At 41.4% G+C, this 25,533-nt stretch overlaps 1 protein-coding gene across 20 annotated transcripts in view; it reads left to right on the top strand.

Moving 5' to 3' along the window:
* RBFOX1 (RNA binding fox-1 homolog 1) overlaps window positions 1-25,533 on the top strand; it is a 2,479,215-nt gene that overhangs the window by 2,448,385 nt on the left and 5,297 nt on the right. For 11 of the 20 annotated variants that reach the window (XR_015729837.1, XR_015729838.1, XM_087878443.1 and 8 more), the window contains one exon: window positions 8,800-8,875. Coding sequence is in view for 18 of the 20 variants with exons in the window: in XM_087878443.1 (XP_087734569.1) it covers window positions 8,800-8,875 (76 nt within the window). In the remaining 2 variants the exon portion in view is untranslated. Of the gene's footprint in view, window positions 1-8,799; window positions 8,876-24,170; window position 25,533 lie in introns of those variants that run through there. The other 9 variants (XM_060692977.2, XM_060692978.2, XM_087878442.1 and 6 more) reach the window with 1 other exon arrangement.

Raw genomic sequence — 25,533 nt, 5'->3', positions numbered from 1 at the left:
CTGAAGGGACCAGATTGTAGAAGATGGTCTATCTCCATTGGGATCTCCTTTAGGCTGTAAATCCAACATTTTAAATTCTGCAGAGCAAGATTATTACAATTTTAGCAAGAACAGGTTTCCAGAATAAAGTCTGATATTGCAGAATAATTTCTGTATGTTTTTTTTTTTTTGTTTTTTTTTTTTTTGCCATTCCTTCTCCTTATCGCCGGTCAACCGAACTGCAGAGTCCATGCTTGTATACCTTAATGTATAAGGAGAAATTGTAAAAAATAGGAACCCCCGGAGTCTTGTTGAAAGAAACGGAGTAGTCCCTGGGAAGGAAACGGACGAGGTTTCCTTGTTCCCATCTCAGGCACAATGTGACTGGTGCTGCAGATAGCATCTGCCTGCAGAAGGCTCAGCTTTTGAACTTCTCGATTTTCGTAACATGTAAAGGCGTGTTTTGAAATTAGCATTTAAAAAGGAGCTGACACCGTTCTTTTTTTCCTCTGTGGAAATGAAATTTATTAATCATAATAAAATTGTCATAATCGGAAGATTAGAGGTCAATCTGAGGAAGGGGAAAAAAAGGGGGCTATTCATCAATTGAGAGACGACAAGGAGGCATGGTCTTAGGTAACATCTTAGGCTCCACCCAATGGTGAAATCCAATTTTTTTTACTACCGGTTCTGTGGGTGAGGCTTGGTGGGCATGGCAGGGGAAGGATATTGCAAAATCTCCATTCCCACCCCACTCCAGGGGAAGGATACTGCAAAATCCCCATTCCCTCCCCACTCCTGGGGGAAGGATATTGCAAAAACTCCATTCCCACCCGACTCTGGGGCCAGCCAGAGGTGGTATTTGCCGGTTCTCTGAACTATTCAAAATTTCCGCTACCGGTTCTCCAGAACCCGTCAGAACCTGCTGGATTTCACCCCTGGCTCCGCCCACCCGTGCAAACATCATGACGTCACTTTTTTGCAATAATTTTAAGCCTCTGCGCATGCACAGAAGGCTTTGCGCATGCGCAGAGGACGGTGCATGCACATTTGTGAACTGGTAGGGAAGGTAAGTGAATTTCACCCTTGATTTATGGGTTGGTTCTTTGGAAAGATCTTCTTCCATAGAAGGATTGTTGTGTGGCGGATTTGATGCTGGGTGCTGTTAAGAGAAGAGCCATTCGTTTCAAAACACCACCTGATTAGCATTCCCTGCTCGTCCTAAGCGAGCCACGTCCATATGAACTGGACGTCATGCCTGCATTGTTCATCCACTTCGTTTTCGTGAAGGAATTGAATGAGATTTTGAAATTGGGTCTAAATCAACATTTGAAGCCCTTCCTTCCTTCTTTGGCAAAAAATATCTGATTTGAGAAAAGCTCAGAAAGTTTTAGGGCCCATTGTAACATTGAGTCCTATATTGGAGAAGGGCGGTATAGAAATTTAAACAAATTTAAACAAATAAATAAATTTCCTAAGAGGGCATTTTGCACATTCCTCAATAGTCTTCAATAGATATGAGGGTTGGGGGTGAGGGAGAAGAGGGGAATGAAATTTCTTCTTGTATAAGCTAGCTGTTGATTACATTAGTGCTATTCATTGTTAGAAAAAGAACAAAAACATACCTTATTTTTCAGAGTATAAGACGCACCTTAGTTTTTGGGGAGGAAAATAAGAAAAAAGCTGATTGGTGGGTGGATCAGCTTCCCGGAATACCCCCATTCAGCTGTTCCCAGAGGTGAAGTTTAGCAATAGGTTCCTTGGTTGTGAGCTCTGTGCCTTGCTTTTTTTTTCTGCCTCTGAAACTTCTGAAAATCTGTTTCAGAAAAAACTTTTTTTTCTGCCTCTGAAAGCCTCCGAAATAGAGCTTCAGAAAAAAAAGGCTTTTTTCTGAAGCTTCTTTCAGAGGCTTTTATTCTGAAGGACTGTCTGTACTCTGTTCAATCTTCTTTCTTTGGTATCGGTATGTAGATTAACCTCTTCTGATCTGTTGGTTATTGTGTCATTCTCCAGATTTATTGGCATAGTTTGGTTAGAACCTTTACTGATTCTTCTTTTGTTGCTTGCCATATTATTTAAGATAAAAGCCTTTCAGAGGCTTTTCTTCTGAAGCTTCGTTCAGAGGCTTCTTTCAGCCTCTCAAATCTCTGTTTGTGATGCCGGGTGGGGCTACATTCGGAGTATAAGACGCACTCAGATTTTCACCCCCTTTTTTTGGGTGGGGGGAAAGGTGCATCTTATACTCCAAAAAATACGGTAATTCACAAATGGACTATCAGTTTAAACCTAATGTTTGGGGTTTTTTGGATTTAGAGGTGATCTGCTTTCATTATTCTTTATTATTTCAAAAGGCAGAGTGAACTACTTGTCCAATTCTTGAAAATACAGTGTAGTGTGCAGAAAATTCAGTATATTAGTGCTATTCATTGTTAGAAAAAAAAACATATATCTATATCTAGATAGATAGATAGATAGATAGATAGATAGATAGATGGATGATAGAGATACAGATATAGAGGTAGAAATAGATATATAGATATGAGAGACACGTGGACAATATAACACACGAGGCAATATATTAAACCAAGATAAAACCACAATAAAATCACCATAACCGCAACAGCCATAAAGTTGCAATGGGATAGATGTTATAATTCAATGTCAAACCAAGCTAACCACCTAACCTGCCAGAAGCAGTGTAGCTGCGGTGAGATCATACCAGGTGGAATGGGACAACTCACCACAGCCAACTCAGTATGAGACAACTTGCTGGGGGACAATTGAACAATTCAATTATTTAAAATAATCTAAAATTTATTTTTTGTCAATTCACATTTCATTTTGTCCCTCCTTTGGCATCCTTCCTTTAATTCCACCATTTATTCCACCATTTCTTTGATATTAGTGTAACTTTTCTCCCACGGCAAGTTAGTTGGCCATGGCCAGTTGGCTGCAGTGAGTTGTCCTAGACCCGTGATGGCGAACCTATGGCACACGCGCCACAGGTGGCATGCATAGCCGAATCAGTGGACACGCAAGCTCAACTCCGGCACACACATTTTTGGGTCTTTTGGGCCCACCAGAACTAGGGAAACAGGCTGTTTCCTGCCTCCGGATGGCCTGGTGGGGGGGGGGTCTGCGGTGTGGAGAAGGCCTGTTTTTCTTTCTCACCTGGCTCCAGGGCCTCTCTAGGAGTCTGGGGAGGGCGAAAACGGCCTCCCCCCCCCCGGAAGTCCTCCGGAGGCCGAAAACAGCCCATTTAACAATTTCCAGTGGGACCGGAAGTGAGACCGGAAGTTGTCAAACAGGGTGTTTTCGGCCTCCGGAGGAACTCGGGGGTGGGGTGGGGAAGGCCGTTTTCGCCCTCCCCAGACTCCTAGAGAGGCCCTGGAGCCAGGTGAGAAAGAAAAACGGGCCTACAGTATAATAGGGGACTACAATGCAATCGTTGATATGGACTATGACTACCAAAGTAACAAAAAAAATAAATCTAGGAAAAAGACACTACCTGATACCTTTAAGGACATGATTCAAGAGTTACAATTGAAAGATGCCTGGAGAGAACTGAATAAAACTAAAAAACAATATACTTATTACTCAAATCCCCATCAGTCCTGGTCCAGACTAGACATGGCCTGGATGACTGCAGAATTAAGAGAAAACATAAAAGAAATTGAAATCACACCGAATGTATGGGCGGACCACAGTCCTATAACAATAGTCTGGAAAGGCCAGCCAAAAAGAGGACGATGGATGATGGATAGAGAGATCATTAAAGATAAAGAATATATAGAGATGATAAAGAAAGAGATGGAGATATTCTTCCAAATAAACAATAGGGAACAAACATCATTGCAAGTCCTATGGGACACTACAAAAGCATACATAAGATAACAATCTCATTTAAGGCGAAGAAAAACAGAGAGAAACAGCAAAGAAGAAACAATTTATTGATTGAGCTCAGAAAACAGGAAGTAGAATTACAGAACAGACCCGACAAGAAAGAGATCAAGGGGAAAATAAATCTTATTAAACATGAAATAAACCTAATAACAACAACAGAAATAGCTAGGAAAATCAAAATGGCAAAACAAAACCAATTTGAATTTGCAAATAAAACAGGACGTTGGTTGGCCTATAAACTAAAGAAAGAAAAGGAAAAAAAATTAATACACCAACTACAAGACGAACAAGGGCAATTGCAGCACATGGATGAAGAAAAAAAGCGAATCGTAAGAAATTTTTATCAGGAACTATATGCACAGGAAGAAATCCAATTGGAAAAAGTAAAAGAGTATATAAATAAATCCAACATTCAAGAAATAAAGGAAACTCAAAGAGAACTCTTGAACAGACCAATATCGATGTCAGAATTAATTGAAGCAAAGAAGAAGCTGAACAACAATAAAACACCAGGTCCAGACGGCATCCCAGCGGAATTTTACAAAATCGAATACCAGCCAATAGATGATATTTTATTACAAGTCCTGAATGAAGCAATCTTAGAAGCCAAAATTCCTAAATCATGGATTGAAACAATCATTACACTGATACCCAAAGAAGACTCAGATCTCACCCAAACTAAAAACTACAGACCTATATCACTTCTAAACGCAGATTATAAATTATTTACATCAATCATGGCCCAGAGAATGAAGAGAATTATCGTGAATTATATCTATCCGGATCAAAATGGATTCATTCCAAATAGGCAAATTAATAAGAACACAAGAACAATAATCAATATACTGGAATATTATGAGCAAAAATCGAACGAAAAGATGGCCTTACTCTTCCTTGACGCACAGAAGGCGTTCGACAATCTTAATTGGGGATTCTTAATACTGCAATTAGAAAAAATGGGAACCGGCGACAAATTTTTAAATACGATCAAAACAATATACTCAGACCAAATTGCAAAAATATGGATAAACGGAGAGACAACAGACCAATTCAAAATATCCAAGGGAGTGAGACAAGGATGTCCTCTCTCTCCTATATTATATATATTAGCATTGGAACCACTGTTGAATGAAATTAGGAATGACAATGAAATAAAAGGATGAAGAGCAAAAAACCAGGAGTATAAATTACAAGCATTCGCGGACGACGTAGTATTCATTTTAGAAAGACCAAAACAATCAGGACTGAATTTACTAAGGAAGATAGATCAATATGGCGAAGTGGCAGGATTGAAAATCAATAGACAAAAAACAAAACTACTAACCAAAAATTTGACAAAAACCCAGGAGAAAGAATTAGAAGAGACATTAGGAATACAAACAACAACAAAAATAAAATATTTAGGAATCTGGCTCACCAATAAGGTATCATCCCTCAAAGAAGACAATTATATTAAATTGGCCAAACAAATCCAGAAGGACTTAGAGGCATGGAGTAAATTGAAATTATCACTACTAGGCAAAATCGCTTCAATTAAAATGACAATTCTACCAAAAATACTATATTTATTTAGAACAATACCAATAAACCCAGGAAAATCATATTTCAAAGACCTTGATAAAATGACATTAAAGTATATATGGCAAGGAAAAAGAGCCAGGATTAAACTGAAACACCTGCAGGACACCAAAGAAAGGGGTGGCCTGGGACTACCAGATTGGCAAACTTATTACACTGCAACAGCTTTAACTTGGATTAAGGATTGGATGACACTCAAAGATAAACGAACACTAGCACTAGAAGGATTTGACTTGTCAAAAGGCTGGCACGCATTTTTATGGGAGGAAAAGCCCAGACAACATGAACACTTCAGGAGACATTATATCAGAGGAGCATTGGCAAAAATTTGGACTGAAATAAGGAGAAAACACTACGACAAAATCCCAAGATGGCTATCAACCATGGAGGCCCAAATCTACCCGAACACAATGGATACAGACAAGATGAAAACCTATGACGAACTGTTGAACACAGAGGGAGATATGAAAACAAGAGAGGAACTGAGACAACAGGGCACGGATATTGATTGGTGGCCGTATTTACAGATAAAATCAAGATATAAAAGTGATATGGAAAAATTTGGAATCCAAAAAGAAAGAAATGAATTAGATAAAATTATAATGCAATCAGACAACAAATTAATAACTAAAATATATAATTATCTACTAAAATACAAATTGGAAGAAGAAGTGGTGAAGGAAAGTATGATTATTTGGGCTAAAAACTTTGGATATAATATTAACCCAGAAAATTGGGAAAAAATATGGAAAGTAAATACTAAACTGACAATGTCCGTGCCCTACAAAGAAAATACATACAAGATGTTTTATAGGTGGCATCTCCCCCCTGCACGCTTGGCAAGGATGTTTCCCAATACTAATCAGAACTGTTGGAAGTGTAAAATACAGAAGGGGACCTACTACCACATGTGGTGGTCATGCCCAAAAGTCAAAAAATTTTGGAAAACAATTCAAAGTCAGCTGGAAGAAATTACCGCCCAAAAAGTACCCCTCAGACCGGAAACTTACCTATTAGGTATACTGACAAAGGACTATAAAAAAGAGACACAATACTTGATAATACACATCCTAACTGCAGCTAGAATCGTCCTCGCACAAATGTGGAAATTGGAAAACATGCCACCAGAAGAAAAAATAATACAAAAAATAATGGAATGTGCAGAAATGGATAAACTGACCAAAGAAATACAGGGAAAAGAAGATACAGACTTTTACTTAATTTGGCAAGAATGGTACAAATGGTTAGATAAAAAAGACACGAAATAAGAGAATACCACCCAATGATACAAAAATAAGGAAATAAAATGAAATATCGTTATATATACATTGATACAAGATGAAAGACAATATATATAGATATATTGATATATAATTACCGAAGTAACTCTATTTTCAAAGTTCAAGTTCGATGACTTGATTTCATTGTATAGTTAGTTTATGTTTAGTTTGTTTAAATGTTTATGTCTGTATGTGTATGTTTGTTTACAATAAAAAATTAAAAAAAAGAAAGAAAAGAAAAACGGGCCTACCGGGCCATCACGTGCCAGGAGGGAGGGAGGGGGGGTCATGCACGCATGCGTGGGGGCGGGGCACATAGAATTATGAGTGTGGGCATGCGTGCGTGTGACCCCCCCACCCCCACTCCTGGCACATGATGGCAAAAAGGTTAGCTATCACTGTCCTAGACTCATACCAGGTGCCTTGAAATTTCTAGAGGGGAGCATTCTTGAACTATGCCCTATCGAAGAGACCACTGCGATTCCTACTGCCTCAAAGGAAGAGGAAACATTGGCCATATGTTTTCTTCTCGTCTATTGAAAATGTTTAATGTTTTTGTCCTGCAGCCCTGCGTGTTGGCTGCTTAGGGTTAATCTCCTCCAGCCAATCATACATTCCCCTCATACGGACCTCATTAGATCCGCGGTGGCACAGTGGTTAGAATGCAGTTCTGCAGGTTACTTTTCCTGGCTACCGGCTGCCTGCAATTTGGCAGTTCAAATCTCACCAGGCTCAAGGTTGACTCAGCCTTCCATCCTTCCGAGGTGGGTAAAATGAGGACCCAGATTGTTGGGGGCAAGAGGCTGACTCTGCAAGGCACTTAGAGAGGGCTGTAAAGCACTGTAAAGTAATATATAAGTGCTATTGCCCTTCCTTCCTTCCTTCCTTCCTTCCTTCCTTCCTTCCTTCCTTCCTTCCTTCCTTCCTTCCTTCCTTCCTTCCTTCCTTCCTTCTGTGATGGTGTAGTGGTTTTAAAGTGCAGTATCGCAGGCTGTCTCTGCCCACAGGCAGGAATTCAATCCTGACCGGCTCAAGGTTGACTCATCCTTCCATCCTTCTGAGGTCGGTAAAAGGAGGACCCAGATTGTTGAGGGCGATAGGCTGACTCTATAAATCACTTAGAGAGGGCTCTAAGAGCACCATGAAGCAGTATATAAGTCCAAATGCTGTTGCTAATGCTATTAGCAATCTCCAGAGGAGATTGATTCCATAAAGTGCTGAGTCAGCTCATTTCCAATGTAATTGGGTAGGACGGAATGTTTGAATGTGTTCATTTTGCAATTCCTTCCTGGCTCTAACCTCTGGGGTTGATGCTGTTTCTTTTTCCTTATTTCTTTGTACACACACACACACACACACACACACACACACACAGAGAGAGAGAGAGAGAGAGAGAGAGAGAATAGAATAGAATAGAATAGAATAGAATAGAATAGAATAGAATAGAATAGAATAGAATAGAATAGAATAGAATAGAATAGATTTTTTTATTGGCCAAGTGTGATTGGACACACAAGGAATTTGTCTTTGGTGCATATGCTCTCAGTGTACATAAAAGAAAAGATACATTCGTCAAGAATCATAAGGTACAACACTTAATGATAGTCATAGGGAACAAATAAGCAATCAGGAAACAATATAAATATAAATCGGAAAGATACAAGCAATAAAATTACAGTCATACAGTTATAAGTGGGAGGAGATGGGTGGTGGGAACAATGAGAAGATTAATAGTAATGCAGACTTAGTGAATAGTTTGACAGCGTTGAGTGAATTATTTGTTTAGCAGAGTGATGGCATTCGGGGGAAAAGCTGTCCTTGTGTCTAGTTGTTCCGGTGTGCAGTGCTCTATAGCGTCGTTTTGAGGGTAGAAGTTGAAACAATTTATGTCCAGGATGTGAGGGGTCTGTAGATATTTTCACAGCCCTCTTTTTGACTCCTGCAGTATACAGGTCCTCCATGGAAGGCAGATTGGTAGCCATTGTTTTTTCTGCAGTTCTAATTATAATATATAGATATATATATATTACATTAATCCAGAACTTTGCTTCCTTTGTAGTTACGGACGACTTTATGCTGCAGACCCCTACCACCACACACTTGCTCCAGCAGCCACCTACGGCGTTGGTGCCATGGTAAGTGTTTATCTCTTCTCCCCCTACCTCCTTCTCAGCCAAGCTTCCTTTTTCCTCCCTTCGTCTCCTCCGCCCTTAACATGGTTGACATCTCCTCACTTCTCCTTAATTGAATTTGTCTCTTCTGCCAACGGCTGCTGAAATGCCACCTTATATCCTGCCCAGTAAACTTGATCAATGTCTTAATTTCTTGGCAACGTAGTGCAATGTAAGTATATATATATATGTATGTAGGTTTTGTAGGTTTTATGTGTATTTCTCTTTAGCCAGGTTCTACCTACATAAACCAAGATATTATGCAGCCCTAGTTCAGTGAAATCACAATTCACTAGTTTCTGGGCTTTTTTTCTTCTGGCTGCCCATTGGGAGACTAAGATAGATCTATTTCGAGGCCTTATAAGGCCATTGGGAGACTAAGACAGATCTATTTCGAGGCCTTATAAGGCCGAAATAGATCTATCTTAGTCTCCCAATGGGCCACAAAGGGTTTATATATATATAAAATTTTGCAAGTATCACATAGCCAAGCACTTACCTTAATGGAATAATTAGTCATTTTGATAATTAAATCCATCACAAGTAGAAGGCGTTTGCGGAGAGGTCCATGCTCCTCATTCCCCGCCCCCCACCCACACCAATTGAATTTATACAACCCTGAGGTCCAAGTCACACCGTTGCTTCTTACCAAAAGCAGAAAACGAGATTTCCAAGCTGGTGCTGGCTGTTAGCCCGCTTCCTGGCTATTTCCTCTCGATTAGAGTTAATAAATCCAAAATTAGTCACCTGGCAAGAGAGGAAGGCTATGTTTAGCCCATTCTTGACTTTCAGGGAAATGAAATACCCTGGTTCAGAAGAACCAGTAGTTGTACAAAGCTAACATGTACCCATCAAAAAAAAAAAAAAAAAAACCCACACAAGGAAATTGCATTGGACACTGTTGATTGTTTTTTTGCATTCTGAGCAAACCACCTGGAGTCAAAAGCGAAGCCACATTTTGAAATTAAAATAACGTGTAAAAAGGAGCAAATACTAGCATCAGCGATGGATAGAAATGGAGACCAATCTTGCTTGACATTAACCGAATCCCTCTGACTCAAAAAAACCAAAAGACTCAAACCACAATCATTTTTCTTCACACAATCATTTTTCTTCACACATTTATTGTGTGTGTGAGAGAGTGTGTATGTGTGCATTTCAACTCAAAAATATATATCATATAATTTTCTAGGGCCCTGATGTAGAAGTATTAGAACTGGAAGCATTGCATTCCTGTCTTAAAATTTATTTCTATTTAAATAGCCGTAGTAGTAGTAGAAGCAGCCGCCCTGTATTTATAAGGCCAAATCAAAATACAAAAGAGTGAAGGAAATAACCCAGTATAAAAACAAATACTTAGCCCATCTAGTGGTATCATCCTTACAATTTGCCCCAGTCAAATTTGCACTGTGTTTCAGAAAGAAGGCCATTTTATATGTGATATCCCTAAGTCCTAACCACACATAAAATACAGGTACCGTATTTTTCGAGGTATAAGACGCATCTTTTTCCTCCCTGAAAGGGGGTGAAAATTTAGGTGCATCTTATACACCGATTGTGGCCCCAGCCACCCACTAGCACCCACCCTTTGGCCTCTGCCTCCCAGCAATTTACCTCCCTGCAGCAAGCAGCAAGAAGAAACAGCTCCTTTTAGCTTCAGCATAGCCTAATTAGCACAAGTTGATTGGATCGGCCTCCTGACTCTCAGCTGTTTTGCTCTCAGCTGTTTTGCATGAGTCTCTGCTGCTTGCTGCAAGGAGGTAAATTGCTGGAGCAGATTCTTTTTTTTCCCTTGTGCTAATCAAGCTATGCTGAAAACGAAAATGAAAGTAAAGCAGACTGTTTGCTGTTTGCTGCAATGAGGCAAAATTGCTTTGAGGCAGAGGCAGATTTCTTTTTCTTGTTTTCCTCTCCAAAAAAGGTAGTTGTGTCTTATAGTCCGGTGCATCTTATACTCCAAAAAATATGGTAATTCTCCACTTACAACAGTTTAGTGATCATTGGAAGTTGCAACATTCCTTGTGACCTTTTTTCACACATACAATCATTGCAGCATCCCCATGATCATGTGATCAAAATTTCGATGCTTGGCAACTGACTCATATTTATGACGGTTGCAGTATCTCAGGGTCATATGATCTTTTTGCGACCTTTTGGCAGGCAAAGTCAACGGAGAAGCCACATCGCTTTAACAACTCACTTAACAACCCACTTAACTCACTTAACAACCATGTAGCTAACTTAACAACAGCAGCGATTCACTCACTATATATCCACATAATACATGAACTTCCCACAATTTACATATAATTTATTATTGCATCTTGGGCAGACACAAAGTCACACTCACACATCACAAAATCACATAGGTTTTATGGAGGCGCAGCAACTGGTTCATTTCCTAAACTCTCTTGTGCTAACCAATAGATGCAAAGTATTCACTCTTAAATAAAAGGAGCTTTTTCCATACACAGTATTGTGATGGGAGATTGTGGGTGAGTGTTCTGCCTCAGCTACGGACCCCAAAGAACGCAGCTGTACAAAGTCTGTACAAATCTTAGTTTACTAAATTAAATAAGTTATTTTTTTCCAAACAAAGGCTGTTAATTAACTTTCTTAACAGCCTACAAGAATCCAAAGAATAAATAATCTTAATTTTACTATGGTTGGCAGAAAGCCCAGAAGCAATTTGCAAAGAACTAAGATCAAGGCATGAAGGAGTGTGAATGAAGTTGTTCCCTGCAAATTGCTTCAGTCGGCATTCCTCCTTAAATAAGCTAAGGGAGTGGCCAATTAGCCCCAAGCCTTACTCTCAAGGAGACCTCCTCCTGAGGAGCCACTCCTGCCTTTTGGCAGCTATGCGCGTCCGTGCATCGAGAAGAGGCTCCTCCTCTTCGTCCTCTTCGCTTAAGGGAGCTTCTGGAGGTTCTGAAGGCCCTGGCTGAATCCTCGCCTCCGGCATCACATCTTCTCCAGCCTCCTCACTGTCCGACTCGAGCGCCAGTTGCACAGGCTGCTGGCACAGCACCACACCAGCCTCCTCACTGTCCGAATCAGCCACCAGCCACACAGACCGCGTACGGGCTACAACAGTGAGCTTGGAAAAGACTGGAAGGCAAAATAGATACAAAACTCCAGGCATAGAAGATGGATTATTGGCATTATTGTTTCAGAAAAGGTGGCTCAAGCCAAGTAGCAAATCTTTTTGAATGATTTGCCATAATTAACTTGCTATAAATGAGAGGAGAAATTTCTTTTACAATTGAAGAGACTGGTGCCAAGCCCCATGAAACTAGATGGAATCAAGGATTTGAGAACTACACAGATTTCAGTAAAGTATCTTTAATGCTAGTATGGTGGGAGATATATAATATACTAAAGGTCTCCTCTCCAATCAGCAGTTCGAATCCCTCATATAGGTCTCCTGTATGAGCAGGGGAGTTGGACTAGATGACCTCCAAGGTCCCTTTCAACTCTGTTCCTGTTACTAACTAAGGCAAGAAAGGTCATAAAATGGAGATAGTTCTTAACAACTATCTTGCTTAGCAACAGAAATTTTGGGCTTAATTGTGGTCGTTGTCAGCTGTCCAACTAGAGAATCCAGAAAAGGAACTCCTGGGACCTTGTGCTTCCCAAAAGTATAACTTTATTGAATATGCTACATTGGCACAGAAGAAATGAAACCAGCTCTGGTTTTCTCGCACACAAACGCTCACATACTTCAATTTGCTTCTTCCCTTTGGCCATCCCTCTCAGTCCATTGTGTTGTTCAGTTACATCCGCTTCTTTTGTTATGGGAACAGTCCGGATCGTTCAAACACTTTTACGGCATGGCCTTGAAGGTGGTGGCAGGGTCTCACGGTCAGCAGAGGGAGTCTTGGCATTCCATTCCCACCCCGACATTCCAACCATCCCTCTCCCAGTTGTTGTCAAGCTGAGAGCAAAGACACAACTAAGTGAAAGAGCCAAACAGAAGAACTCTTATGAGGTTCTTCTGAGATGCATATGTTTCTGAACTATTCGTCATAGCCATGATTCAAGATATTGTTCTGTGCCAGACAGGCAGTCAATACATGAGCTAATGCCTCGGTCTCTGCTGCATCATATATATGTTCAAAAAAAAAAAAGGAATTTGATTAAATCTTTCCTCTTTTATCATGGTGCCTGGCTATTCAAATCTCATATGGGCAAATACCCTCCTAACATACTGTACTTGGGCATTTTAATAAGTAAATATTTTTCAATCTGAAAAATACATTTATAATTACTCATCTATTCAGTATGCCAATATTATGGAAAGCAACTTTATTGTTTTGAGTTTTTAAACTAGGGATTCTTGGTACAACAATTTTTTTTAACTTTTTGTCCAATCGCTGCTTAAATAAGCCCACAACACCAATAGAGTAGAGTAGAGTAGAGTAGAGTAGAGTAGAGTAGAGTAGAGTAGAGTAGAGTAGAGTAGAGTAGAGTAGAGTAGAGTAGTAGAGGAGAGGAGAATAGAGGAGAGGAGAGGAGAGGAGAGGAGAGGAGAGGAGAGGAGAGGAGAGGAGAGGAGAATAGCAGAGCAGAGCAGAGCAGAGCAGAGCAGAGCAGAGCAGAGCAGAGCAGAGCAGAGTTGGAATGGACCTTGTAGGTCATCTAATCCAACCCTCCACCCAAGCAGGAGATCCTACACCATTTCTGACAGATGGCAGTCCAGTCTCTTCTTGGAAGCTTCCAGTGGTGAAGCTCCACAACTTCTGAAGGCAACTTCTGTTCCATTGGTTGATTGTTCTCACTGTCAGAAAATGTCTCCTTATTTCTAGGTTGAATCTCTCCTTGATCAATTTCCATCCATCATTCCTTGTCTGGCCTTCGGGTACTTTGGGAAATGAGTTGCCCTATTCAGAGAGAGTCTAACAACTTAAACTTAGTTCTATCAAGCACAATTTTGAGACTCTATCAGTCTATTCCAAGTGTCTGAGCACTATAAAGCAGTTCTACCACTTCATGAGATTTTGATGCCATCTCTCTGTTGATGCAACCCTGGGACTGTATTAATTTTTTTGACAGCTGCAGCACACTGCTGGCTCATACTCAAGGGATAGTCCACTAGGACATCTAGTTCCTTCTCAAACTATCATCATATTTTCCCCAAAGTATTCCCAAATGACTTTTGGATACTGCCCTCAAATAAATTTTCATTTTAACATGTTCTTATATGATCAGGATCAATTTATTTACTATCCAATAGAGATCCTGTCTAAATTAAAATGGTGCCTTTAATTAATCATCAAGGCTCCATTTATTATTGTTGTACGATTGATTTTCAATGAAAAGAAAAATCCCGGTTGGGTAAAATAACCCTTATATGAGCCATACTTTCTTATAAATAAATAGCCTAAGTTGGGGGAAAGCCTTAATTTAATCAGTGTTTGAATCAGTGCATCCCCAAAACAATAGCAATGACAATTTAACATGGTTTAAAAAGTACATCGATTTATTCTGCAAAATCAAATCAGGACTTTCACTCATTCTCAGCAGTCAAAAGATGCTGTCATGCAAATGTCAGATTTTTTTTTTTAATTCACTACATCTGAACTCTGAGTCTCAGTGATCTCACCTCTAGTTGGATTATCAACACTGAAGAATTAACTCCACAGCCTTAAAACTAAAGAGAATTGCAGTCAATCAAACGCTGTGCTGATGCATTTCTCTAAAAGATGGATCATTTAAACCTTGGCTTGTTCAACTAGCCAGATCCACTTTTACAAATCAGCAATATATTAACAGATTAACAAGAGTTGGAAGGGACCTTGTAGATCATCTAGTCTAACCCCCCTGCCCAAGCTGGAGACCCTACACCCGTGATGGCGAACCTATGGCACGTGTGCCACAAGTGGCACGCAAAGCCATATCGGTGGGCACACGAGCTCAGCTCTGGCACACATGCGCGCACTGGCCAGCTGATTTTCGGCCCTTCTGGGCCCACTGGAAGTCGGCAAACAGGCCATTTCCGGCCTCCGGAGGGCCTCCAGGGAGGTGGAGAAGGCCATTTTTCGCCCTCCCCAGGCTCCTAGAAAGGCTCTGGAGCCTGGGGAGGGTGAAAAACGGGCCTACTGGGCCCACCGTGCCATCACATGCCAAAAGTGAGGGAAGCATAGGGTGGTGATGTCACTCATAGAATTATGGGTGTGGGCACACACACACGCAACCCCCCTGTGCTCCCCCTGCTTTTGGCACATGATGGCAAAAAGGGTAGCCATCACTGCCCTACACCATTTCTGACAGATGGCAGTCCAGTCTCTTCTTTAAAATCTCCAATAATGGAGCAACTACAAGTTTTATTGTTTATTTATTTATTTATTTATTTATTTATTGTTTGTTTGTTTGTTTGTTTATTGGTTCGATTTATATATGCCGCCCTCCTCCGGAGACTCAGGGCAGTTTACAATGGGTTAAGCAATAGCCTTCATACTTTTGTATATACCTGCTTAGTAGGGCTTTCGCCCCCCCCCCCCAGCGGTGTTCTTTTTAAAAACTTGATTAATTGATTAATTGTTCTTACTGTCAGGACATTTCACCTTATTTCTAGGTTGGTTCTTTCCTTGATTAGTTTCCATCCATTGTTTCTTGTCCTGCCTTCTGGGGCTTTGGAGAATAAATTGACCCCCTCTTCTCTGTGGCAGCCCCTCAAATGTTAGAAAGCTGCTATCATGTCACCCCTAGTCCTTCTTTTCTGCTAGACTTGCCATACCAGGGGTGGGTTCTACTTACCTTTACTACCGGTTCACAACGGGATCATGCATGCGCAGATCACCGATGACATCCAGGACAGTGGGCGGGGCCTCCTGCCGGTTTTACTACCGGTTCTTGCAAACCAGTCCAAACTAGGGGGCAAACCACCACTGGGCCATACCCAATTCCTGCAACCATTCTTCATATGTTTCACTCTTCAACCCCCTAATCATCTTTGTTGTTCTTCTCTGCACTCTTTCCAGAGTCTCAACGCTTTTTTTAATATCATGATGACCAAAACTGGATATAATATCTTTATTAAGTTATCTTTCCGCAGTAGTTAAGAAATTACTTTATTTCTCTCCAAATCTAACTATCCCTGATTTGGGCTTTTAATGGTTTGTTTCAGTAGACAGAGCACATATTGCAATTGAGTTGAGTCTGGACTCTTTTAAAATGGATTATCTTTCTTTTATTTTTTCCCCTCTTTTCATTCTGAATATACCTTTGGGCGAAACTGCATTATAACTTACCGTACTAGTAGACATGTCATAAATATTGATGTACTAAAAGCTACGTTGCCCTGGGTTATAACCTTTGCAGTTAAAAAATACAGAAAGCATGCTCTGTGACATTGGCCACTGTACTGCAAAACACAGCACTTCCTTGAAAGTGTGAAAGTCTAGGAAATTATCCTAGTCTGAGGTGCCTCCCTTGTTATTGAGCATATTGTATATTATTGATTCCATTTCTAGGCTGACCAATATGCCCAGTTCTCTGGATAGTGTACAGCTTATTAAAATGGATTTAAAAAAAAAAAATACAGCACTACAAAAATAGTCAAAACTCCAGAAGTAAAAGAAGCACCAGCAATATAAAATAGCCGGTGTTTATCAAAGTGAGTAAGTTAATACTACTCTGTAAAGCCTTAGTAAGACCACACCTAGAATACCGCGTCCAGTTTTGGTCAGTACACTACAAAAAAGATGTTGAGACTCTAGAAAGAGTGCAGAGAAGAGCAACCAGGATGATTAGGGGACTGGAAGCTAAAACATACAAAGAACGGTTGCAGGAACTGGGCATGGCCAGTCTAGTGAAGAGAAGAGAAGGACCAGGATAGCAGTCTTCCAATATTTGAGGGGCTGCCACAGAGAGGAGAGGGTCAAGCTATTTTCCAAGGCACCCGAAGGCCAGACAAGGAATCATGGATGGAAACTGACCAAAGAGAGATTTAACCTCAAAATAAGGAGAAATTTTCAGACAGTGAGAACAATCAACCAATGGAACAGAAGTTGCCTTCAGAAGTTGTGGGAGTTTCATCACTTGAGACTTTCAAGAAAAGATTGGACTGCCATTTGTCAGAAATGGTGTAGGGTCTCCTGCTTGAGCGGGGGGGTTGGACTAGATGACCTATAAGGTCCCTTCCAACTCTGTTAATCTGTCAATCTTTTAAGACATCTGGACTTCAACTCTCAGAATTCTTGGAGATGAAATCCACATGTCTTAAAGTTGCCAACTTTGAGAAACATTGCAATAGGTCATGATGCCTTTACAACAAGTGACACGGGAGCTGTGGTAGGTTTCCTAGAATGATGAAATCCTCCTGCATTTTAGCCTAGAGTGTCCTAATAATCCTGTTGATTTGGGGTTGCAGAGTTTTCAGCCTTCTCTAAAAGCCAGAGGTTTGGGCAAATGAGAATGGGACCAATCTCGGCAGCTTGGTCCCAGCAGTTTGTATTCAAGAAATAGAATAATATAGTCCATATTGGTAAGCAAGCCGCAACAACGTAGGTGTTCTGCCCCAGCTACGGATCCCAAAAAACGCACAAAGTCTGTTCAAACTTTAGTTTACTAAATAAACCAGTTGTTTTTACAACAACAGCTGTTAATTAACTGCATTAACAGCCGCCAAGAATTCAAAGAATAATACTGAAAGCTTACTGTGGTTGGCAGAATGCCCAGAAGCAATTTGTAGAAAGCTGATAAGATAAGCAAGACAAGACACGAAGGTATGTGAACAAAGTTGTTCCCTGCAAATTGCTTCAGTTCTGAAGGCCCTGGCTGAATCCTCGCCTCTGGCACATTTTCTCCAGCCTCCTCATTGTCTGACTCGAGTGTCAGCTGCACAGGCTGCTGGCGCAGCACCACACCAGCCTCCTTACTGTCTGAATCAGCTACTAGCTGCACAGGCCGCTGACGGGCCACAACAGTAGGGCTGAAAGGGAATGACGCATAATTGACCTGATCTGATGGATGGTATCTTGCAGGAGCATAGAGGCCTGGGGTTTGGGTCGGAGTTAGGAGATCTCTGGGACCACCTGGTTAAAGGGAGGGGTATGCCTCGTTCAGGGGTGTCAAACTCGATTTCATTGAGAGCCATATTAGGGTTGTGTTTGATCTCGGGGTGGGGGGTGGGGGGCGGGGTTGGTGTGGCCAGGGTTGGCGTGGCCAGCTCAATATCACTCATATTGGGGGCACCTGTGGTAGCCAAGTGCTAAGGCAGGACTTCCCTCAAACCCTCCCTCCCTCTCATTATAATCTTCTTCCTTCCTTCCTTTTCTTCTTTTTCCTTCCTTCCTTCCTTCCTTCCTTCCTTCCCTTTTCTTCTTTTTCCTTCGCTCTTCCTTCTCCTTTCTTCTTCCTTCCCCTCTTTCCTTCTTTTTCCTTCCTTGCTCTCTTCCCATCTTCTCTTCTTTTTCTTTGTCTTTCCTCTTTCCCGTTCTCTTTTCCTGCCCCTTCTTGGATGCTCAAATGCAAAAGGGGAAACATTTCTCCTTTTGTTTTGTTTTTTAGTTTGTTTTGCTAGCCTTCTGCCAGCCAAAACGGAGCCGGGAGGGCTGCGCATGGCCTTCCCGAGCTCCATTTTTGCTGGCAAAGGCACGGCGGGCCAGTCCTTTGCTGTTTCCAGGGCGGTCCTGCTGGCCAGATCTAAACACCCCGTGGGCCAAATCCAGCTCATGGGCCTTGAGTTTGACACCCCTGGCCTAGTTATTTAATGATTATTTAACAGAGGAGCATGGTGGCTCACGTGGTTAGGATGATGGGTTGAAGGTTCAAGCACCAAAGGTTGTTTGTGAGGTAGGGGTGAGCTCCTGTCCTTAGCTGCAGCTCCTGCCAGGGACATGAAAGGGGCCCCAACTGGGCATCCCCCAAGCAATGTTGATGTCACTGGCTTATCCTTTCAACCCAGAAGCATCTAGGTCCTTCTTGGTTGACATGAATGCAATTTAATAGTGATATATCCCTATGATGACACTTGCGGGCATTTCCTCTTTTAAGGGTAGAACCAGAATAAATTATTTTAACTGTTCTGTAAAGCTATGGCTTTCTTCATCCCATATAATTCTCCACACAATTGGGTGGACTTGAAAGTCTAAGGAGAAACCTTCACATTATTCTCATTATTCTCCATGTCTATTGAAATACCATGTAAGCAGTTTTAACAGATTAACAGAGTTGGAAGGGACCTTGTAGGTCCCCGCCAAAGCAGGAGACCCTACACCATTTCTGACAAATAGCAGTTTGTCAGTTAAATTAGTTTTGTGGGGAAAAAACTTGTCACCCAACGAGGGCTGGCTTTTAAGTGATTTGGAAGGACAAAAATGGGGAAAGCATCTTTTCCAACAGGCTTGAAATGAAAAAAAAAATGAATCACAAAGTGATGGAAAGTTCTTATTAAGCCCCTTTTTCTTTAATTTGGAAATAGACATCTTTGTGAGAAATTAAACTTCCAGTGATCCACATCTCCAACATCTTTTCTTCTCAGGAACAGCCCACTTTTTGGCAAAAGAAACATGTTTAAAATGTTCTGAATTGTTAACAAACAGATCTTTTGACTGCTATCCCCAAAATTAGTTGCGATTGAGAGCAAGCAAGCCAAGGAGATGAAAAACGAGTGTTGTAGTTGTTAAGCAATCTAAAAAAAAATGAATTCGCTAAGGACCTCTTTCTTTTTCAATTTATTGAGATTTTTTTAAAAAAATTAGCAATCGGTAGACAAAATTGCAAAATGTTTTTTTAAACATCAGAGTGTGTGTATGTGTGTGTGTGTATTCATAACTGTTGACTTATATTTTCCTCAGATTTTCATTTTACCCACTGAGTTTGAGTAAATTATTTGGTCCCATTGATCAATCAATTTGTGGTCTTGTCTCTTTGGAAGAAAAAAATTTTTTTTTAATAAATTCATTTCTGTAAACTGGTTTTCAAGAGAAGACTACTCTTGAAAATATCTCATCCATTTATAAAATGTAGTGAATAGCTTAGCCTGGTATAGCAATAGCAATAGCCCTTAGTCTTATATACCGCTTCACAATGCTTTTACAGCCCTCTCTAAGCAGTTTACAGAATCAGCATATTGCTCCCCAACAATCTGGGTCCTCATTTTACCGACCTTGAAAGGATGGAAGGCTGAGTCAACCTTGAGCCGGTCAGGATCAAACTGTCAGCAGAAGTAGCCTGCAGTACTGCATTCTAACCACTGCGCCACCACAGAAAACCAGAATAACAGAGTTGGAAGGGACTTCGTAGGTTTTCTAGTCCAACCTCCTGCTCAAGAGGTTGGACTAGAAAACTGCTTTATTTCCGTGTTTCCCCGAAAATAAAACCCTGTCTTAAATTTTTTTGAAGCCTGAAATAAATGCTTGGCCTTATTGGCATGCGCTCAAAAGCCCAATTGGGCTTATTATCAGGGGATGTCTTATTTTGGGGAAAACAGGGTACCATTTCAGACCAACGGTTATTCAATCGCTTCTTAAAAACCTACTAATTCTTTACAATTTACATTTCTGCATCTAATTACTGAGCTGTCGCCCACTTAGACTTCATGCATCCCAATTCTGCTACAGCTTTAGGTAGCGTCATTGTAGTAAAGTCTTATAAAATTATTGGATAAAGGAAGTTTCTAAAAACGCCCCTCCTGCGCTGCCCGTTCCAAGAAAAGTTTGCAGAAATAAGACCGTATTCCTAAGGTTCAGCAAGCAACCAAAGGCCACTAAATTCAGAGGACCAGCAGACATAATCCAGAGCTCCATAATTAACCTATCCCACCATTTTTTTTTTATTATTTTTTTTTCTGTTCAAGGAACATCTCTATGCAGGAGAAGGAGCACCACATACCATGTGAAATATGAGCACCTTCAAACTCCAGCTGCTTTCATCCAAATGATCAAAGCAGCATCAGGCCCAAGGTTCACAGCTGTGTAGCCAGCGCCAGGACACTGCTTTCATCATTTTGACTGGCAGATGCCAGCGATGGGGAGGCCTCTCTTTGGTTCACAGTGAAGCTTTTGAACCCAAAGCTCTGTGCGCAAAGTGGCTTCCCGTTTGCCAACGGAGAAAGGGATACCTCTAAAGCTACTGATGGAGCTCCGTGGCAGAAATCTGAGCCCCCAGGTGCCCCTAAGAGACTTGGGCAATACGTACTGTAGACCCAAAAGCATTTATTCCTAGGACTATGCACAGTTCACAAATGATTCCGAAGCAGTTCATACCTCTCTCTCATGCACTGTGTCTCACTGCTCTTCATTAAATCAGCTTCCCCCCCCTTCATATGAGCCTAAAGAGGGAGCAGCTGCCCCGTAGGAATAAGACATCTATCTGTCACTTCATCCATCCATCCATCCACTCATCTAGCCATCTATCCTGCAACAATACATTCTCTGCACCAATTACACTGTATATGTATGTATATATATAGTATTAGCACACACACGCACACATATATAGTATAGTATACATACATAAACACGCATACACTCACATATATAAAAGCACATGTAGTACATACATGGATGTAAAATCAGGACACGCTGAAACAGTCTGCCTTGCAGTATAACATCCAACTGCCTTGCTAGTAAACTTCAGTAGTAATTTTGCCACAAACCAAGACTTACTTGTTGGCAGGGCTGCAAGTAAATCCTTGATCCATGCTGCAAGCTGGCTCTTGCATCTACAGTTGCATTCATACGCAATCTGTACAAGATCATCTAACTAATGTACAGTCGGTGAGGTTGGTGAATCAACAAGCTATAGCCAAGTTGGGCAGGTCGAAAGTCAGCAACTCATGCCAGGAAGCGAAGTCCAGTTGACTTCTGAGACCAAGTATGGCTCAGCTTGTCTACACCCTCTACAAACAGTGTAAGAATTTCTCACAAATGAAGGCGAATATACGTGTCCCAGGATAATGTAGAATAATCCAATCTGGGTCGGCCACTGGGACTAGAAGTTTGGTCTACTGCTACTAAGATTGTTGGACGAGCAGTCATAAAAACAGTCAGGGAAGTGATTGAAGGCTGGGAAATGGGGCCCTCTTTGGTCAACAAGAGTGTTGATTTACCACCAGCTTAACAAGTACTTAGGAGGTGAAGGCTTGGCAGTACAAGGAAACAACAGCCAGCGACTTAATAGCCAGTCATCAACACCCCAATCAATATCTAAAAAGCCACATAAAGCAGGCACCATATAAATACCACACACAGAATAGCCCAAAGCACACATTCCAGTAGAGAGAAGTTCCCTAAGGATGGACTCCAGCACAAGTCCGAAAGCTTGGAAGACTAAACCTCTAGCCCTGGTGACTGACCCAGATTGGATCCTGTAAGAATTTTTCCCCAGGCTTTGCCATGGTCCTGAGTCAGCAGCATAGGAATATCACAAACAAACAAATGAATTGTTTATTGATTCATTTGTAGATTTAAGTGGTCTACAGAGCTGGAGCACAACAATTTTTTTTTCTGGGCCGGATGCTCCAATTGAACATTTTGAGTTGGATGTTGGGGTGGGGTGGGGGGAGGCACAGTCACCAAAATAGAAGTCAGGCCAGGGTAAAAATAAACCATGATTTACATTTTATTGGCTTTTGATGGGAGTGAAAATATACCATGTTTCCCCTAAAATAAGACATCCCCTGATAATAAGCCCAATCGGGCTTTTACGCGCATGCCCTTCCCCAAAAATAAGCCCTTCCTGAAAATATTTAAACGCATGTGCTGCCAGTCCCTGCCATTTCCTCTGGTTAGGGTTAGGGAGACAGAGCTGGAAATCAGGTAAGACGGCAAGAGGAGCTCCATCTTGCTCCACGCACCCCAAAATAATAAGACATCCCCAAAAATAAGTCCAAGCACTTATTTCGGGGTTAAAAAAAATATAAGACAGGGTCTTATTTCCGGGGAAACACGGTATATATCTATATATATAAAGAACAATATCTGAATCACATTTCATATTGCAATTTGATATCACTTTGGGGAAATCTTTGAGGGCCCCACCCATGTGTTTGAGTGGCAGTGACTCCTTATGAATGTGTACCTGTTTCATGGAGGCAGAACGGTTAGGTCAAAGTTTGGGTTAAAACTCTAGTTCAAGGCCACGTTTAACCAGGGGAGCCCAACCATGGAATGACCCTAGACAAGTGATGGCACCTTTTCGGCACCAATTGCCCAAACTGTGCATGCATGCGCATGCATGTGCGTGCACTGGAGTGCTGGAAACCCAAAGACCAGCTGGCCAGCACGCACATCAGAGGTGGGTTTCAGCAGATTCTGACCAGTTCTGGAGAACCGGTAGCTGAAATTTTGAGTAGTTCAGAGAACCGGTAGTAAAAATTCTAACTGGCCCCGCCCCCATCTATTCTCTGCCTCCCAAGTCCCAGCTGATCAGGAGGAAATGGGGATTTTGTAGCATCCTTCCCCTGCCACACCCACCAAGCCACGCCCACCAAGCCATGCCAAGCCTACCAAGCAATGCCCACAGAACTGGTAGTAAAAAAAATTGAAACCCACCACTGGTGCACATGCCTGTTTTTTGGCTGGTTTTTGCCATTTTTCAGGTTGCTTTCATGCTGGCCTAAAATGAGGGAGAGACCTAACCATGGTTTAAAAAAACCACCACCACCAAGCAATGTTGTGCAAACATTGTTTGATTGTCCCCCAAAGGTAGAATCTGGAGACTAACTTTGGCCTAGACCAAGTGCGTCCAGCCCTTGAACTGTGGGACGAATGTGGCCTTAAACAGCTAATAATGCGATCCCACCGTATCATAAACTTTTGACGTTATTATGTGATTAACTATAATATATTTATATGTGGCTCAAAACATATATTTATATGTGGCATCTTCACTCAATGCGACCCAAGCAACCCCATAAGTGAAAGATCTGTGAGGTAGAGCTTCTCTTGAGACCAAGATAGCTCACAGAATGGCTGGGATAAGGGGAAATGATCCCAGGTAAACCATCACGAGCTTCTTCAGGGGACACAAGATATAAATTTAATTAATAAACATGAGAGAGAGAGATCGACAAGATACACCCTATCAGACTTCTGAAGATGAGGGAAACCCTCATCTGGTAGGTTTTAGTCTCAACCCCCTCAGCCGGAAGCCATTTTAGTCAGGGAGGCTACGAGACCAAAGTTAAGAGTGATACCCAGAAAACTGTTGTTTTGTGTCATTGATTGATTGTAACAGAGGGCAGCACATGTATAGAAAAGCAGCTTTTGGTGCGTTAACGGCTCAAGTAATCTCACACTTTTTTTTCCTGCAGCCCATTTAGTGATCCTCACAGATTTTGTTCAGTTTGCATTTCTAAGAGAAATGAGCTGATCTGCGCCAACTGAAATATTACAACAATGGCCAGGCCAATGGGACATTTATTTGAATTTTGCACAGCACTTTTCAGCCGAAAAAAATAAAATAAAAAAAAGACTCAACAGTACCCGTAAAATGTTAATTACGGATGAAGGGCATTTTAATGGTGCCACCAGAGAAAGAAAAATGAATGTATCAACGTGCGTTGGGCGCAAGAAGTGAAAGATGGTAGGACAGACTCGGAAGGCAGAATACAAGTGTTTACATAAATAAAAATAAAGAAATATTATTTATAGGTCCATTTGATTTTTCTTGTTAATGCCATCAGTGTTGGATTATTAAAACAAAACTTGATCAACAGATTTATGAAGAGATTGACTTCTCTATTCCCCAAAAAATGTTGTCAGTAGAACAGTCCATGAGGAAACCCCCCCCCCCCACACACACACACGTGAATGCATTTTCCCTTTGTGGGTTTTACAAAGGCCTGTAAAAAATAGGAGATGGGATTTTGACTTTCTAATGAATGAGAACAAAGGTTCACCAGCTAAATCACCTTGGGTGATTTTAAGCCGTGTGGATTTAACTCCCAGAATTCCATAGCTGGCTGGGGAATTCTGGGAGTTGAAGTTCATGGGCCTTCAAGTTGCCACGGTTGAGAAACGTTGAACTAAACACTCGCCAATGACCCTAAGTGCCATATCCCTCTGCTGAGATCTCACCTGCTCTGTCCTAAACCTTCCTGTCACCAAGAGATGGTCCCACTGTCGTTGTGTAGTTGCTATTGGTATCCTTGCTTGTTAATGAAGAATGAATTCTGCAGATTTCTACATTAAAAAAAAAATAGCATCAAGGGTGGAGTTTGGACCATTTGAGACACAAAATGAATGGAATCCATTTGATGAATCAGCGTCAGTCCATTAGTTAATCAGGTCATGAATCCTTGTTTGGGCTGATGATGATTCATCGGGAGACCCACCGCTGACACAATTTGGATACAGGTAGTCCTCAATTTACATCCGAACCAACATTTCTGTTGCTAAGCGGAACAATCGTTCAGTGAGTTTTGCCCCATTTCGCGACCTTAGCCACTGTTGCTAAGTGAATCACCTCAATTGTTCGGTTGGTAACACGGTTGTTAAGGGAATCTGGCTTCCCCGCTTGATTTTGCTTGTCAGAAGGTCACACAATAAAAGGGGAATCCCACAACCCCGGAACACGGTGTCCGTCCTAAACATGAACCAAGCATCTTGAATTTTGATCACGCGACCTCGTGAAGACGCTGATCACGGTTCTAAGTGTGAAAAAACTGTCATCTT

The sequence above is a fragment of the Pantherophis guttatus genome, chromosome 14 (genome assembly GCF_059756535.1).
Source record: "Pantherophis guttatus breed Tessera chromosome 14, ASM5975653v1, whole genome shotgun sequence".
Classification (NCBI taxonomy): domain Eukaryota; kingdom Metazoa; phylum Chordata; class Lepidosauria; order Squamata; family Colubridae; genus Pantherophis; species Pantherophis guttatus.
The sequence above is the reverse complement of the archived record's forward strand: the minus strand, read 5'-3'. Positions and strand labels throughout refer to the sequence as shown.